Below are 14,902 nucleotides of genomic sequence, written 5' to 3' on the forward strand. Positions count from 1 at the left end.
ATAGGACTTGTACAGCTCATATCTACTTATATACATCTTATACATCTCATATACTGTAATGATTCTGATGATTCACAACAATAAAAAAGCCAAAAACTAAAGTACTCTTCTTCCCAGGTACCAGATTAAACAGCCTCCTAGCTCAACCTTCATCCTAGCTCAGGGGTAGGCAACCTTGGCTCTTTTATGACTCGTGGACTTCAACTCCCAGAATTCCTGAGCCAGCCACGCTGAGGGAAAAGGGAGAGGTTTCCAAGCTGAGCCATGCTGGCTCAGGAATTCTGGGAGTTGAAGTCCACGAGTCATAAAAGAGCCAAGGTTGCCCACCCCTATCCTAGCTCAAAGCTTGAGAGAAGAGCCAAATCTTCACAGCCCTCCAAATAGCTAAAAATATAGGCATCTCAAATAGGATCTCAAATGGGAGGCTGGGCTGGGGCAGCCCCCAAGAAAGCATACCTCCAAAGTCCCACCATGTGGCAACTTTTAAGGGAATGGATCTGGAGTGCCCCCATCCTATCTTAGTAGGCTCTCTGCTGTGTAGGGCTTTAAAGGTGATAACCAGCGCCTTGAACTGCAACCAGAAAGCAACTGGGATCCAGTGCAGCTCATGCAGTAGTGCTAATCAAATAAACTGTAGGGCACACAAAACTGCAGTGCCACTGCTTTCTGAAGCAGTTGCAGCTTCCAGATGGTCTTCAAAGACAGCCTCATTTAGAGTGCATTGCAGAAATTCAAATGGGAGGTAACTAAGGCATAAGTGGCTGTGAGCAAGGCCTTTTGGTCCAGAATTTTTTTACATTTATTTATCAAATTTTAAAACCACCCATCTCCCTCACAGAGGGACTCTGAAATGAATATTTGGTGCACAAGATGAATTTGTGCAAGGGCTGCACTGGCCACATTTGCTATCTGCTCTTTCAGCAGGAGCCAAAAGTTGAAGATGATCTTCAAATTGCACATTATTATCTGTCTGGGGACTGTTACCCATTGCAGAATTTGATATGTCAACTCTCCTGATTCTAGGGGGTCAAAAATCCACAACCACTCCGCTTTGCTAGAGTTGAGTCACAGCCAGTTTGTCGCCATCCAAGTCCCCACAGCCTCCAGGCATTGCGCCAGCACCTCTAAAGCATAATTTGTCCAGCATTGGCTAATGGAGATGGCTAATGGAGTAGATGACACCCCATCTCCTTCCTGTATGCACTTTGCTCCCTCCCTCTTTAGCCTGGTTAGTTTTATTTTAATTGAATTTTAAATGTGTGATCTTTATTGTTTTAATGTTTTACAGTGTATTTTAATTAAATGTCTGTAAGCCCCCTTGTATGGGCAACATACAAATTTAATAAATACATTGGAACAAGATATACAATTGGGTATCATCAGCATACTGCTGGCAGATGACCTCCCCAGTTGCTTTATATAGATGTTAAATAAGAGAGAGCATCCCATATAACATGGGACTACGGCTGGACCTCTCCATCTGCAAAAACCACCTGGTACTTGTCATGGCAAAACAAGAACCACTATAAAACAGGTCATACACTGTGTCACCAATGCTGTCTGAGTACTATAGGCCAGCCTGAATCCTGACGGAAAAGCTATGATGTGATATTAGCCCATTCCAATTACAACTCAGCAATTTTATTTTGGAACAGGTTTTTTTTGTTTTCAAAATTATAAGCATCATAGTAATCCAGTTTTGCCAAATGTATTTGATTTTTTATGATTATATACATTATAGCAATAACCAGGAAGTCTTCTAATGGTAGCTGGCCCTGTTGAACATTACAGTAGTCCTCAGTTAATGACCACTCATTCAGCAACCATTTGAAGTTAGAACAGTACTAAACAAATGGTACTTACATCCAGTCCTTGAAAATCCAGCTGTCCCTCCACACCCACAATTCAGAAGCTTGACAACTGGGTCTTACTTAAAACAGTTGCAATATCCAGTTGTCACTTAATCACCATTTGCAATCTTCGTTGCCAGCTTCTCATAAGCAAAGTCAATGGAGAAGCAGGCAGGGAAGGTTACATGCTGCTCCCGCTCCTTTACTCCTGAGGAGCTTGATTAGGAAACTCACATTGCATACCATGGAACACATACCTCCAGCCGCATTCTGTAGCGTGCACCTACCAGCCCAGTTGCATTTGTACTAAGCCACAGCATCCTTGTACTCATGCCACAACAGCTACCTGTGCACTCTCTTACACTCTGGAGCACCCACCTACCCATCTGCACTTGTAAAACAGCAACTACCCATCCATCCCCACCTGGTTGTACCCCTCATCCACCCACAGGCAATATGGGATATGAGACTTCCTGCTGTCTTCCTCATTGACTTTACCTGCTGGAAGCTGGTAGGAAGTCACAAGTTGTGGTCACATGAGGTCCTCACTTAACAATCCGTAATACTTGCTTAATGATAGCAACCAGAATTGCTGGAATTGCCATTGCTAAGTGATGCAGTCATGGGACATTGTGCTTTACAAGCGTTATTGCTTAGCAATTGAAATTCTAATTGTTAAGTGAGGACTAATTATACATAGTACAAAATACAACAACTCCTTAATGGAATTCCTACAGACTAAGGCTACTTGATAATTAAATCAGCGATAGGAAACTCACGTTTCTTCAAATGATGCTGGACTACAATTGTAATCATTTCTGAGCATTGGTTATTATAGTTAGGATTAACAGGAGTTATAGTCCAACATGAGTGGTTAAAAGTTCCTCAATCTTGAACTAAATAAGGATTGACACGAACACCTGAATTTAGTCCTATTCTGATTGACATCTCAACAGAGATATATTAATAATATAACACATCCAGAATTTGGAATAATTCAAATTTATTGTACAGAGAAATATTAACAACGAAGTAATAAAGACTGCCAAAATTAGCCTCAGTGAACAGCTATTTTAATAACGGTTTGCTGTGTGATCACTGAAGAAAACTTTATATGCTAATTTTGCATTCAAGTGCAGGTCTAACCTTGCTTTTCATCAACTTGAAATCTTCATTTTTATACGAGTTTGTTCAAGGTCCTGCCTTGGTGTGACATGAGAAAAGTGTGCACTAGAAGGCAGGACTTCTCAGTGGTTCTGTATACAGTACAACATGAAATATACTGCCCCAACAGCGTACCTGGGCACCTCTCCTCTAACATTTAAGATGCTACAAAACATCTTTTTTGTATCTAACCTGAGCTAAGAGACCAGTATGTCATTTTATTAAAAGGCGTGCATTTTATATGAATGTAACTTTCACTAGAATGCTTATTTATTATAATTGGGTGGTACATCATTTCTGAAAAAATAAATCCTATGGATTTTACAGATTTCAAGATTTCTTCTTCCAAACTGTCTATTCAGAATTTTCAAACCATATTGACAGCTTTTCTCCTTCATACAACACTAAAAATGAACTTACCTTGACCAATAACTAATATAGCTATTCCTTTCTCGAGTTCTTCAATTCCCTTTCTATACCATTCAACAGCTTGTTCCTTTTGTCCTGCTGAAAAAAAAAAAGAGTTCTATTATTTTATTGTGAAAGAACATCAGATACTACACAAATCATAAGTATCTGTACCACAATAACCAAAATTTGAAAGAAAATATAAACACAACTACTCCAAGTAGTCTTAGACAAACATTGAGAAACTTAAGTAACTTTCTTTTATTAAAACAAATATATGCAGAAAAAACAATACTTTAGAATAAATTTGATCCTCCTGTAGTTTGCCAATAAAAGGTAAATGCTAATTTTATAAATAAGATCTGTTCAATTCACAGCATTTTAGTAGACGATCACATCTAGGGTAAATTGTCTTGTACCAGACATCACTATAGGCATGGGTCTGAAGTCCATCTATATACTCCAGAAAGCTTGGATTATGGTGAATGGTAATCCAGAAAGGAACAAGACAGGGGTGTCCTTTATCCCCTTTATGACTTAATCCAGGGTTGGAACTGTTAAATAGAGATATTAGATAAGATAACAGAGCAAAAGGACACAATTAAAAACTATGTGCATTTGCTGGCAATTTGGTATTGATTGTGCAAGACTCGCTAGAGAACATTTAATATGTTACGAGAAAGATCAAACTGTTTGGAGAAATGGCGGGTTTAAAAATTCACAGCATTTTAGTAGACAATTACATCAAAGGTAAATTGTCCTATACCAAACCTCACTATAGGCATGGGATTTAACTGAAACATGTTAAACTGGTTATTGTTTAAAACAAGTGAATAATAGTAGCATAATGACTATATCAGACTAGTATTACATCAGAATCAGTGAAAGGCAATGAAACATAAATACAACACTAGCTAAAAAGTATACAGCTGACAAAAGTCAGCACTACAGAGAGAAAATAAAGCAGCTTACCATGCTACCAACATGAGAAAATGTTTACGGTTGCCATTTACTTCTGTACTTTCCTAACACTTAAAGAATTAAGCACAAACCCACATTTGATTCTATTCAGTATATTACAATATAAAAACTAAAGTTTGGTCCTAAGCTAGTTCTAAGCTTAGGCAGTATTTCATATTCTAACTTAGGAAATAAGTAGTGCCCAACTTCCAAAAATATTTCAAGGCTCAGAGAATGTTAAAATATTCTAACAAATAAACTTAAAAATGAAAAAATCATTTGAGTCCAGCAAAGATGAAAGGTTGAAGACAAAACATCTAGCGCAAAACATTCATTGATGCACTTTGGTTCCAATTACACCTGGTGCCTAATGTGTTAGTGATACTATCTATCATTTATTTAAACTGTTAAGTCCATGAAGTCACTAAAAGCATCAAGATTTGAGTTTACCTTAAAGGATATTTTTTATGTGGGGAAGTATAATGCCATTAGATAGTCTCTTAAACTCTGAGGATAGATGTGAATATTAATCTAATAAATAAACAAACCCCTCCTATTTTTTGTCAAGCAAGAGCTTTTTTATATTTCTCCTTCTCACAAGTTAAGCCAAGATACCACTGTTACATTAATTCACAATATTCTCACTTGATATGTAAGACATGCTAAGCTATGTAGCAGTTCAGACTATTGTACTATAATAATCTTCCAGAAAAGCAAGAGATGTGGATGGAATTGAATCTCTACAGTAGATAATTATACTTCCTGAACCTCCCCCCCATTTGACAGTATTGGTTAACCATTGGGGGGAAAAGAGGGAACAACTCAACCTGACCTCAACTAACTATTGTATAAAACAACACTCAGAAATTACAGCTGCCAGCCCCGACAAGCATTGTTGGACAATAATCAAAGTAGACAATTTGCAAAAAAAATAATTAAGCTATGTTTAGTCTATAGTGCAAACACAATTCTTTTATCATTCAAGGAATTATTAACAAGTTATGAAGCAAGATAATTCATTCAGAACACGGTCACAATTTCTTACTTTTCTATCTGTAGCTATAAATTCTTCATCAAAACAATATTTGTATATTTTTTCTGTGACCTCAGAGACAATTTTATTCCATTACTACTACTATCAGTCATAATAGATGTATTGCAGCCACCTAATCTGAGTGGTTTACAACATATGAAAAATACAATTAATACTGTTAAAAATCTAACAGCCCAAACAGATCAATTATAACAGTAAAAAACACACAGTGTCTTCACAAGCACTCTAGTACCAGATCTGAGAATGGAGCTAGGTCCATCAAGAGAGTTAACACTGTATATCTCTCTACTGGGATCCTATTCCAGAGGACATGGGTTGTGACACAAAAGGCACGCTTCAAGATGACAATTGAAGGAACTACAGGTGAAACTCGAAAAATTAGAATATCGTGCAAAAGTTCATTTATTTCAGTAATGCAACTTAAAAGGTGAACCTAATATATGAGATAGACTCATTACATGCAAAGCAAGATAGTTCAAGCCATGATGTGTCATAAGTGAGATGATTATGGCTTACAGCTCATGAAAACCCCAAATCCACAATCTCAGAAAATTAGANCTCTAATCAGCTAATTAAGCCATAACACCTGCAAAGGGTTCCTGAGCCTTTAAATGGTCTCTCAGTCTGGTTCAGTAGGAATCACAATCATGGGAAAGACTGCTGACCTGACAGTTGTACAGAAAACCATCTGACACCCTCCATAAGGAGGGAAAGCCTCAAAGGGTAATTGCAAAAGAAGTTGGATGTTCCCAAAGTGGTGTATCAAAGCACATTAATAGAAAGTTATGTGGAAGGGAAAAGTGTGGAAGAAAAAGGTGCACAAGCAGCAGGGATGACCGCAGCCTGGAGAGGATTGTCAGGAAAAGGCCATTCAAAAGGGAGGGAGTGGACTGAAGCTGGAGTCAGTGCATCAAGAGCTACCACAAACAGACGGATCCTGGACATGGGCTTCAAATGTCGTATTCCTCTTGTCAAGCCACTCCTGAACAACAAACAACGTCAGAAGCGTCTTACCTGGGCTAAAGAAAAACAGAACTGGTCTGTTGCTCAGTGGTCCAAAGTCCTCTTTTCTGATGAGAGCAACTTTTGCATCTCATTTGGGAACCAAGGACCCAGAGTCTGGACTGGAGGAAGAATGGAGAGGCACACACTGCCAAAAGCACCAAAACCTGGTTCAATGACCGTGGGATTACTGTGCTCGATTGGCCAGCAAACTCGCCTGACCTGAACCCCATAGAGAATCTATGGGGCATTGCCAAGAGAAAGATGAGAGACATGAGACCGAACAATGCAGAAGAGCTGAAGGCCGCTATTGAAGCATCTTGGTCTTCCATAACACCTCAGCAGTGCCACAGGCTGATAGTTTCCATGCCACGCCGCATTGAGGCAGTAATTGCTGCAAAAGGGGCCCAAACCAAGTACTGAGTACATATGTATGCTTATACTTTTCAGAGGTCCGATATTGTTCTATGTACAATCCTTGTTTTATTGATTGCACGTAATATTCTAATTTTCTGAGATTGTGGATTTGGGGTTTTCATGAGCTGTAAGCCATAATCATCACAATTATGACAAATCACGGCTTGAACTATCTTGCTTTGCATGTAATGAGTCTATCTCATATATTAGGTTCACCTTTTAAGTTGCATTACTGAAATAAATGAACTTTTGCACAATATTCTAATTTTTCGAGTTTCACCTGTAGATTGTAGCCTCTCTGCCTGAATATACCAGGTAAGCAGAAAATGTTGGAGACAGGCAGTACCATATAATTTATCTATAAGTTATGATTAATATGTTAAATGAAATCAAAATCCAAAACCTTTTCCACACATGACTGCAATAAAAGTATGAGCACATTTCATACAACTTTTCAAGATATTCAATTTGATTATTTGAGAACCAGATGACAGATTGTTCTCTTCTTACATTTGTTATTGAATATAGATGAACATGGAGGAACAATCATTTCAATAGTGGGATGTATATGCATTAGGCAGTATTTTTAATCTTAATGTCCATATTACTTTTTGCTATCCTTATGTTTACATTTTTTTCTTATTTCTGTTAGCTTGCATATTACAATAAATATTAAATAAAACTAAGAATGATTTTTTTCATTGCTAGCATTCAGGAATCACACTATAGCATCTTGTCCTAAAACATATGAGGAATATGTATAGAGCTCTCAGAAGTATTTTTCTTCTTGACTTTAGTTCAAGAATTAAAGGGCAATTTTAGACCTACTAGAATAAGAGAAATCAAGTCTTCTGATGGGTTAGGACAGGGGTATCAAACTGCCGGCCCATGGGCCGGATGTGTCATGGTGAAACCGCGCCCACCCCATTGCCGCAATGGAAAAAAAGTCACGATACGTCGCGACACATCACATGATGTTGCGAGTTTGACACCCCTGGGTTAGTAGTTTCCCTCTAACACCATATTTACATGTGTGTCTGTAATTGTCTTTAATTACATTTATATATCACCTGAGACACATGCTTAGTAAAAATCAAACATCATTGCCAGAGTGGACCAGTTTCCCCATAAACAGAGATCCAAGAATGCTTGTGATTACAACCCACTAACCCATAGTTAATCATGATTTACTCAATTTACCATAAACTAACCACAGTGGCTAAATATGAACAAGGTTAAAATATGTACATATTGTAAGCCTGTATGTCATACAGACACAGCCAAAGAGACAGGAAAATCATCACTGCTGTTAATGCTTAATCAAAATATTTCTCCCTGTGGTACTGTGTAGAATTAATTGAAGTAAATCGGCTGCTGCATAAAAACAACATACTATTGTTGTAGAATAGAAACAGGAAAACAGCAGAAATTTCCATCAACTTCTGAAAGTTTTAATTTTTTAAACATAGACATAAAACTCAAATTAAATAAAACTGAATTACTGTCATTAATAGAGCATTTCTATATTTATTAGCACATGTATGCATGCAGGTTCAATACCTGGCATCTTCGGTTTGTAAATCTTACATAACGATGATGTGGCAAGTTTTTGTTTGGAGAATTCTTGGCTTTCAAATAAATTACTATTGGACAATAATTAACTAATGGTCTGATTCAGTGTAAGGTAGCTATCTGTATTATTTTCCAACAAATGTAACTTGGAAAGTCTCACTTAGAAGTAGGCACAAGAATACAATGCTACAAATATTATTATTTAACCATTATTCCTTCCATTTTGTGTGTTATGAACTGCTCTGAATATATTTCACAGAAGGCAAAAATGAATAGATCTAATCAAGGTAGTGATGCTAATCAAAATTGACACATCAAGGTAGCTTCATGTATTTCAATAAGAAATGATTTCTACCAGCGTATCTCACAAAAATCTACACATTTGCAAAGTATAGAATATTTAAGCACTTCTATCAGTGGGTTTAGCTCTGCCTCAAAACTTTACAGCAGTCGTTCGACCATAATAAATGTTAAACGTTGACTGTTCTGTGTTGAACATGGTAGGTATGAGGGTTATAATTGTATGAGGACAAATTGAATGACGACACATCGTTGGGTTGGCATATTTCCTTTTACGGTAAAACCTAGTAAACGGAGGTATTGAGTAGTAAAATGTCCTTTCATAAAAAGAGAAGACATTACGATCCCACAGTCAGTTTGGTGTAGTGCAGTGTTTCTCAACCTTGACCATTTTAAGGCATGTGGACTTCAACTCCCAGAATTCCACAGCCAGCATTGCTGGCTGTGGAATTCTGGGAGTTGAAGTCCACATGCCTTAAAATGGTCAAGGTTGAGAAACACTGGTGTAGTGGTTAAAGCATCAGGCTATAAACGGGGAGTTCTAGACCAGATTTAAATAGGAAACCAGCTGGGTGACCTTGGCCCAGCCTCTCTCTGCCAGCGCTAGGTAAGGAGGCAATGGCAAATCACTTCCAAAACCGTTTGCCAAGAAAACTGCAGAGATTTATCCAGAGTTCAAAATCAAGGGAAAGGCAGCCCTACACCCCAAAAAAAACCCCTCCTGCCAGCCACAGAAATATAACACCGTAAACATGTAAGCCGTAGAGTCGCTACAACCAGAGGAGACTAGCAGGAATGGATGACTAAGATGCAACCTGAACCTCGAGCAGTGTTTCTCAACCTTGACCATTTTAAGGCATGTGGACTTCAACTCCCAGAATTCCACAGCCAGCAACGCTGGCTGTGGAATTCTGGGAGTTGAAGTCCACATGCCTTAAAATTTGTCAAGGTTGAGAAACACTGACCCAGAGAACAAAGAGACTAACCCAAGACTGTGTAGCACAAAGTCTCTTTCAGATTCACAACAAAGCCTCCCTCACAGGGGCTCCACCCACAAAGCCCTTCCTATCCACATCTTTCATGCAGAGGAACCCTTTCTGTGGCCGTAACACGGGTCTTCTCGGCGTGGGCAATTTGTATTGTTATTTATGTATTTTAATTGATTGTCAGCCGCCCTGAGTCCCACGAGGAGAAGGGCGGGATATAAATCTAAATAATAAATAAATAAAATAAAAACCCTTGCAATCCCGGCCCCCTACCCGTTGTACACCTGTACAAGAGCATCGCTACTTTGCCCGGATTGCGCTGTTTAAGGTTGCTAACGACGTTAATCGCTGCTGGCACTCAAAATCCGGACGGAAGGTCCCTCTCCCCGCCGAGCCCGAGATCGTTCCTGCCCCTTCAGCCCCCTTCGTCTCGCCCTCAGGCGTGAGTCTAAGCGAAGCGGCTCTAACGCTGAAGCGGCTCTAACGCACAGCCATATTAAAAGACAGGCAGGTGTGTTCGGGTCCTAGTACTGTATTGTATACTGTATTGTACTGTATAGTACTGTATTGTATACCAATGCCGGCCGTCGCTTCGCCACAAGCCTGAGAGTAAAACGGAGGCTATGACCAAGCAGAAAACCGACCCTGCATTGAGACAAAAGTAAGCGGGAGAGGGGCCGGGAAAAAAAAAAAAGGAAGGCTCCCCTTATAACAGCCGCGAACTTCGCAGCCTTCCCGCCGTGTCTCCCCCTCACTCCCGGGCAGCTTGTCGGCCGGCCCTGCCCGCTTTCCCCGGACTCACCCGCCTCGTCTTCGTCGATGCGCAGAGCCGTGGAGATGCACTCGAAGGCGCGCTTGTGACAGGCTCGGACCGACTCGGGCGCATCGCCTGCTCGGCTGGTGCCCTTGGCGGCGGCCATCAACGCCCCGCCGCGGGAGAGGCGCTCGCAGAGCCAGGCGAAGAGCAGCCCGAGCTGGAAGGCGAGGAAACGAAGCAGGGCGAAGACGGCGAAAAGCGGATACGAGAAATAGTAGAGATTCCGCTTGTGAGGAGAAGCCACCGCCGCCTGTTGGCGGTGTGGGGCGGGAGCCGGGCCGGCGGCGGCGGATGAAGGGGAGGCCCCGGCGGCCCGAGTCGGGGAACTGGAGGCGCTTGAGCCCTTTTTCTTCCCTCTCCCTCCCGGAGAATTCATTCATCACCACCGTAGCCATAACCCGCTGCCAGGGACTGACAACCACCACCTGCCAGGGCCTGCCATAGCAGAGGCTACGCCCCTTTTTTGCTCAACCCCACTATCTCACACGCGCGGACGGGGAAACGCTACGTAGCGAGCCTTTCTGAATAAGAAACCCCCGTAAGCGCCTTTCGGAGGTCTATTGTTAGTTAACAAGTGGGATCGCCGCCAGAGCGCAAGGCTTCTTTTTCACAAGGAATAGCGGAAGTTTGGGTTCCGCTCCACGTTAGGAAGTTCGCCCTTTGTGTGAGAGCGATGCATTCTGGGTAACGTCGTTAACGAACGTTCGCGTAATGGGAGTGAGAATGTTTTTTCCTCGTGGTTGTCTTGTCAGATAATCCTGGAAATGTGGTTGCATTGCAAGTTCCTTTCGCGTTTTCAAAATCAGCAAAGCTATACGTTGCATCGAACTCCGTGACCTGATTTGCATATCCCAATAAATAGTGATGTGGTTGCTTTGGGATTAATATTGAAAGATGAAGGATTGTTATGTGTGAGCTATGCCATTACGGTTTGGTCCAGAGGTAGGCAACCTTGGCTTTTATGACTCGTGGACTTCAACTCCCAGAATTCCTGAGCCAGCATGGCTGGCTCAGGAATTCTGGGAATTGAAGTCTATGAGTCATAAAAGAGCCAAGGTTGCCTACTCCTGGAAATGTATCATTGTAAATATAGTAACTCCTATTTAGCCTTATGTTTAATTTTAGGCTACTTTGCCTTTCTTTTCTTTCACTGTATGTTAACACATAATACAGTATTCCAGATGTGGCCTAGAAAGTCAGGCGCTGAGTTTGCTTGCTACATTTGCAAAGTGGCTTTTTTGCCCACCCCAAAATACAAATCAAGTAATTCAGGTAAAGCAAAAAGTATTTATTAAGGGGGGGGTGTCAAGTATTTTTATAGGGTACAGAAACAAATGATACATAAAGTATATGGGATACATAAGAAAACAAGTGATCAAAGAGTAAAGTACATTGATTACATGTGAGAATAGAACAATAGAAAACATTGATTCTCGATAACATTCCACAAATGGCAAATTTACAGGTTGCATTATTTCCTTTTCAGCTGGATTTATATTTTCCTTAAAACTTGCAACTGTATTAAAGGAATATGCTGAGAATATGCTCTCTATTTAATTTACGAATAAGCTAGTTTATGAATAGGCTATTTTTGTGGATTAAAATAAATGGCTTTAGCTAAAAAATTTGATTTCAAAAACAGGCATGGATGTCATATTAAAATGCTAATCTCTCTCCCATTAAAAGGTTAATAATGAAGCCTAAAATTCTAGGTAGCATAGAGATAAAATAAGAGTTTGGTCTGTTTAGTACAGATAATTCAAATCTCCAGATTTGTATAGTTGTCAGTTACTGCTATGCTACTTCCAAGTACTATAGAAACAGCTACTGTATAGCAGTTGGCACCGCTACATCTATCACCACCACTTCTGGTTCTTGACTATTACCACAATATCTGGTAGATTGGCTAGTATCTGCCTGTCCATATGGATGTGGAAGTCCCACAGGACTTTAGCCCTGTTATTTCCCATGACCTTCTGTGGTGTCTCCCATCTGGACTTGGGAGGATCTAGTCCAGGGGTAGGCAACCTTGGCTCTTTTATGACTCGTGGACTTCAACTCCCAGAATTCCTGAGCCAGCATGGCTGGCTCAGGAATTCTGGGAGTTGAAGTCCACGAGTCATAAAAGAGCCAAGGTTGCCTACCCCTGATCTAGTCCATACACTGCAGATGTTCCTGAATACAGTGCCAGCTACTTGGTTTGCTGTTCAGTGTATGCTATTCCTGCCTGCATCTTACACCCTGCCGCTATGTATTGGACTGTCTCTGAGGCCTCTTTATACATTCTGCAATAGTGGTAGATGTAGCCATACCAAGTAACAGCAACATCAGGAATAAGGAGTACAAGGAGTTGGAGAAGTACCAGGACCTGAAGGAGGAAATAGCAAGGAGGTGAAAAGTAAAGGCCAAAGCGCTCCCAGTGGTGGTAGGAGGCTGTGACTCCTGGGCTGGGAGACTACCTCCCTCAGATCCCAGGAACAACAGCAGAGTTCTCTATCTAGAAGAGTGCAGTGCTAGGAACACACATATCACTCATGTGTGGGGTAAGAAGGCAAATATATATCATGTATCACAAGTGTAAAGGTAAAGTTCATCTCTTATTGTTTCTAATTGTAAAACCATGCTGCAACAAAATGCAGTCAGATTCAACATCTTGTAGGCCCTATTTCTCTTGAATCTGTCATCACATCGTAAACACCTGTAGTGATAGAAACACCTTCAAGGTAGGACAATTTTTCTCAAACTGCTTTTATATATGGCACAATTTACTCTTGACTAAACAAGACAACTTCATTCTGATGTACAAAATTACATTTTTATCACCTCCCTCTTAAAACTATTGCTGCAAATCCAATTTTCTGTAAACACACTGAATGTCATAGAACTAACTTTTAAATAAACATGGCTAGAATGAGAAAGAGGAAAGATGGCAATCTGTCACACTGACTCCTTGAGCTTTCCACACTATAGGATTATATTGTCACTACTGCATCCCAGTATGCTTTCTTCCTCCCTTGGTTCAGTTAGTCAGTATTACTAATGAACTATGCCTAGTTCACATAAGCCACAGAGGAGTATGGAGATAACCTTGATGAAGAAATGCAAGAACATTAAATAATTGACAATTCAGAAGGGATGAGAAATAAATTCAAGATAATCCTGCCTTGATTCCATTTGGTATAAAAGAAGGCAGAGAGATACTCTGCAGAATTTCAAGACTCTGTTATTATGTCCTATAAAAATAAAAGTTCCAGTAGTCCTTGTGTTATGTATTCCTGGCTGATACTGAATAAGCTTGCCATATTGAATAAATCGCACTTGGCCAAGTCTACTTGATGCACTAAACTAAAATCAAGTAAAACAAATTCCAGCTTAATGTATTGTTTCACCAAGCATATGCTTTACAGACATAGGCTTCTTAAGATCTCATGCAATTCATAGGAGGCTGCATCAAAAAACTGCAATAAATCCTTATTCCTTCCAAATTTTGAGATTATGTCCCTAATGCATATTGTAATTAATCTCAGTTTAAGAAGCATAAAGTGGTATGTTCTTAGTGGCTTAATTGTAAAAAGTGTTTTATCAAATCTTCTTGTGACACATTAGTGCAATATGATATATTCTAAACTAGGCAATAAATCGGGGAAGGAGTGGAAAACTGCACCCTTTCCTTCTAAGGGATTTCATACAATGAACAATCCTGCTCCACCCACTCAAAGAAGCTGGAGGTTTCTGCTCTCCTTGCCAGAAATACTCTTCTCCAAGTATGAGTTATCCTTTGAAGGCACAAAGAAGCATTCTTGCCCTGTGGCCAGGGGAAAGAGCTGATGAGTTAAATGTGTTTGATAGTGTGCCCTAGTTTGAACAGTGGAGTGTGCTAAATAATTGTATGAAGATATTAAAAGGTAAGGTGTTACTTTACAGAATTTTGCATTTTGGAATTCATTTGGGATCAAGCTGTTTATAATACACACAAATTGTCTCTATAAACATCAGAATCTACATTTGGAGAGCTGGTCTGCAACAATTCAGACTATCCTTAGATTTTAGAAGATAGCAAATATACAGGAAACATCAAATCGACTGGACCTCAGCTGCCCAGTTTTGATAGCCCCAGCTTTTCCCATCTGAGTTTTTCGAAGCAAGGAAAACACTGAATGCTTGCAAGTTAAAGAAGCCTATTGCAACAAATGAATCCGTACTTAATCCAGAACAAAATTCTGCTTCGTTGTGAGCTCTTTAGAGTGACAGCTTCTTTTCTGTATTGTCAAATTTATAACAAGCATCTGAAAATAAAGATTCTTTAACCCTGATCAATTTTGTGACTAAGCACCATGCTAATTTCGAGGGTGCATAGCCTACATTTTACACT

The 14,902-nt window shown here is 40.0% G+C and overlaps 1 protein-coding gene across 1 annotated transcript in view; it reads right to left on the reverse strand.

Annotated features, from left to right (window-relative positions):
* The window catches only part of SPAST (spastin), a 35,707-nt gene extending 24,801 nt beyond the window's left edge, over positions 1-10,906 (reverse strand). Inside the window, exons 1-2 of the mRNA XM_015816505.1 lie at positions 10,516-10,906; positions 3,435-3,521 (exon numbers count right to left, since the gene is read on the reverse strand). Coding sequence (XP_015671991.1) covers positions 3,435-3,521; positions 10,516-10,906 — 478 coding nt within the window. The remainder of the gene's footprint in view (positions 1-3,434; positions 3,522-10,515) is intronic.
* Positions 10,907-14,902: the final 3,996 nt, after the last annotated feature.

Source organism: Protobothrops mucrosquamatus, unplaced genomic scaffold (genome assembly GCF_001527695.2).
Source record: "Protobothrops mucrosquamatus isolate PMUCROS unplaced genomic scaffold, P.Mucros_1.0 scaffold461, whole genome shotgun sequence".
Taxonomy (NCBI): domain Eukaryota; kingdom Metazoa; phylum Chordata; class Lepidosauria; order Squamata; family Viperidae; genus Protobothrops; species Protobothrops mucrosquamatus.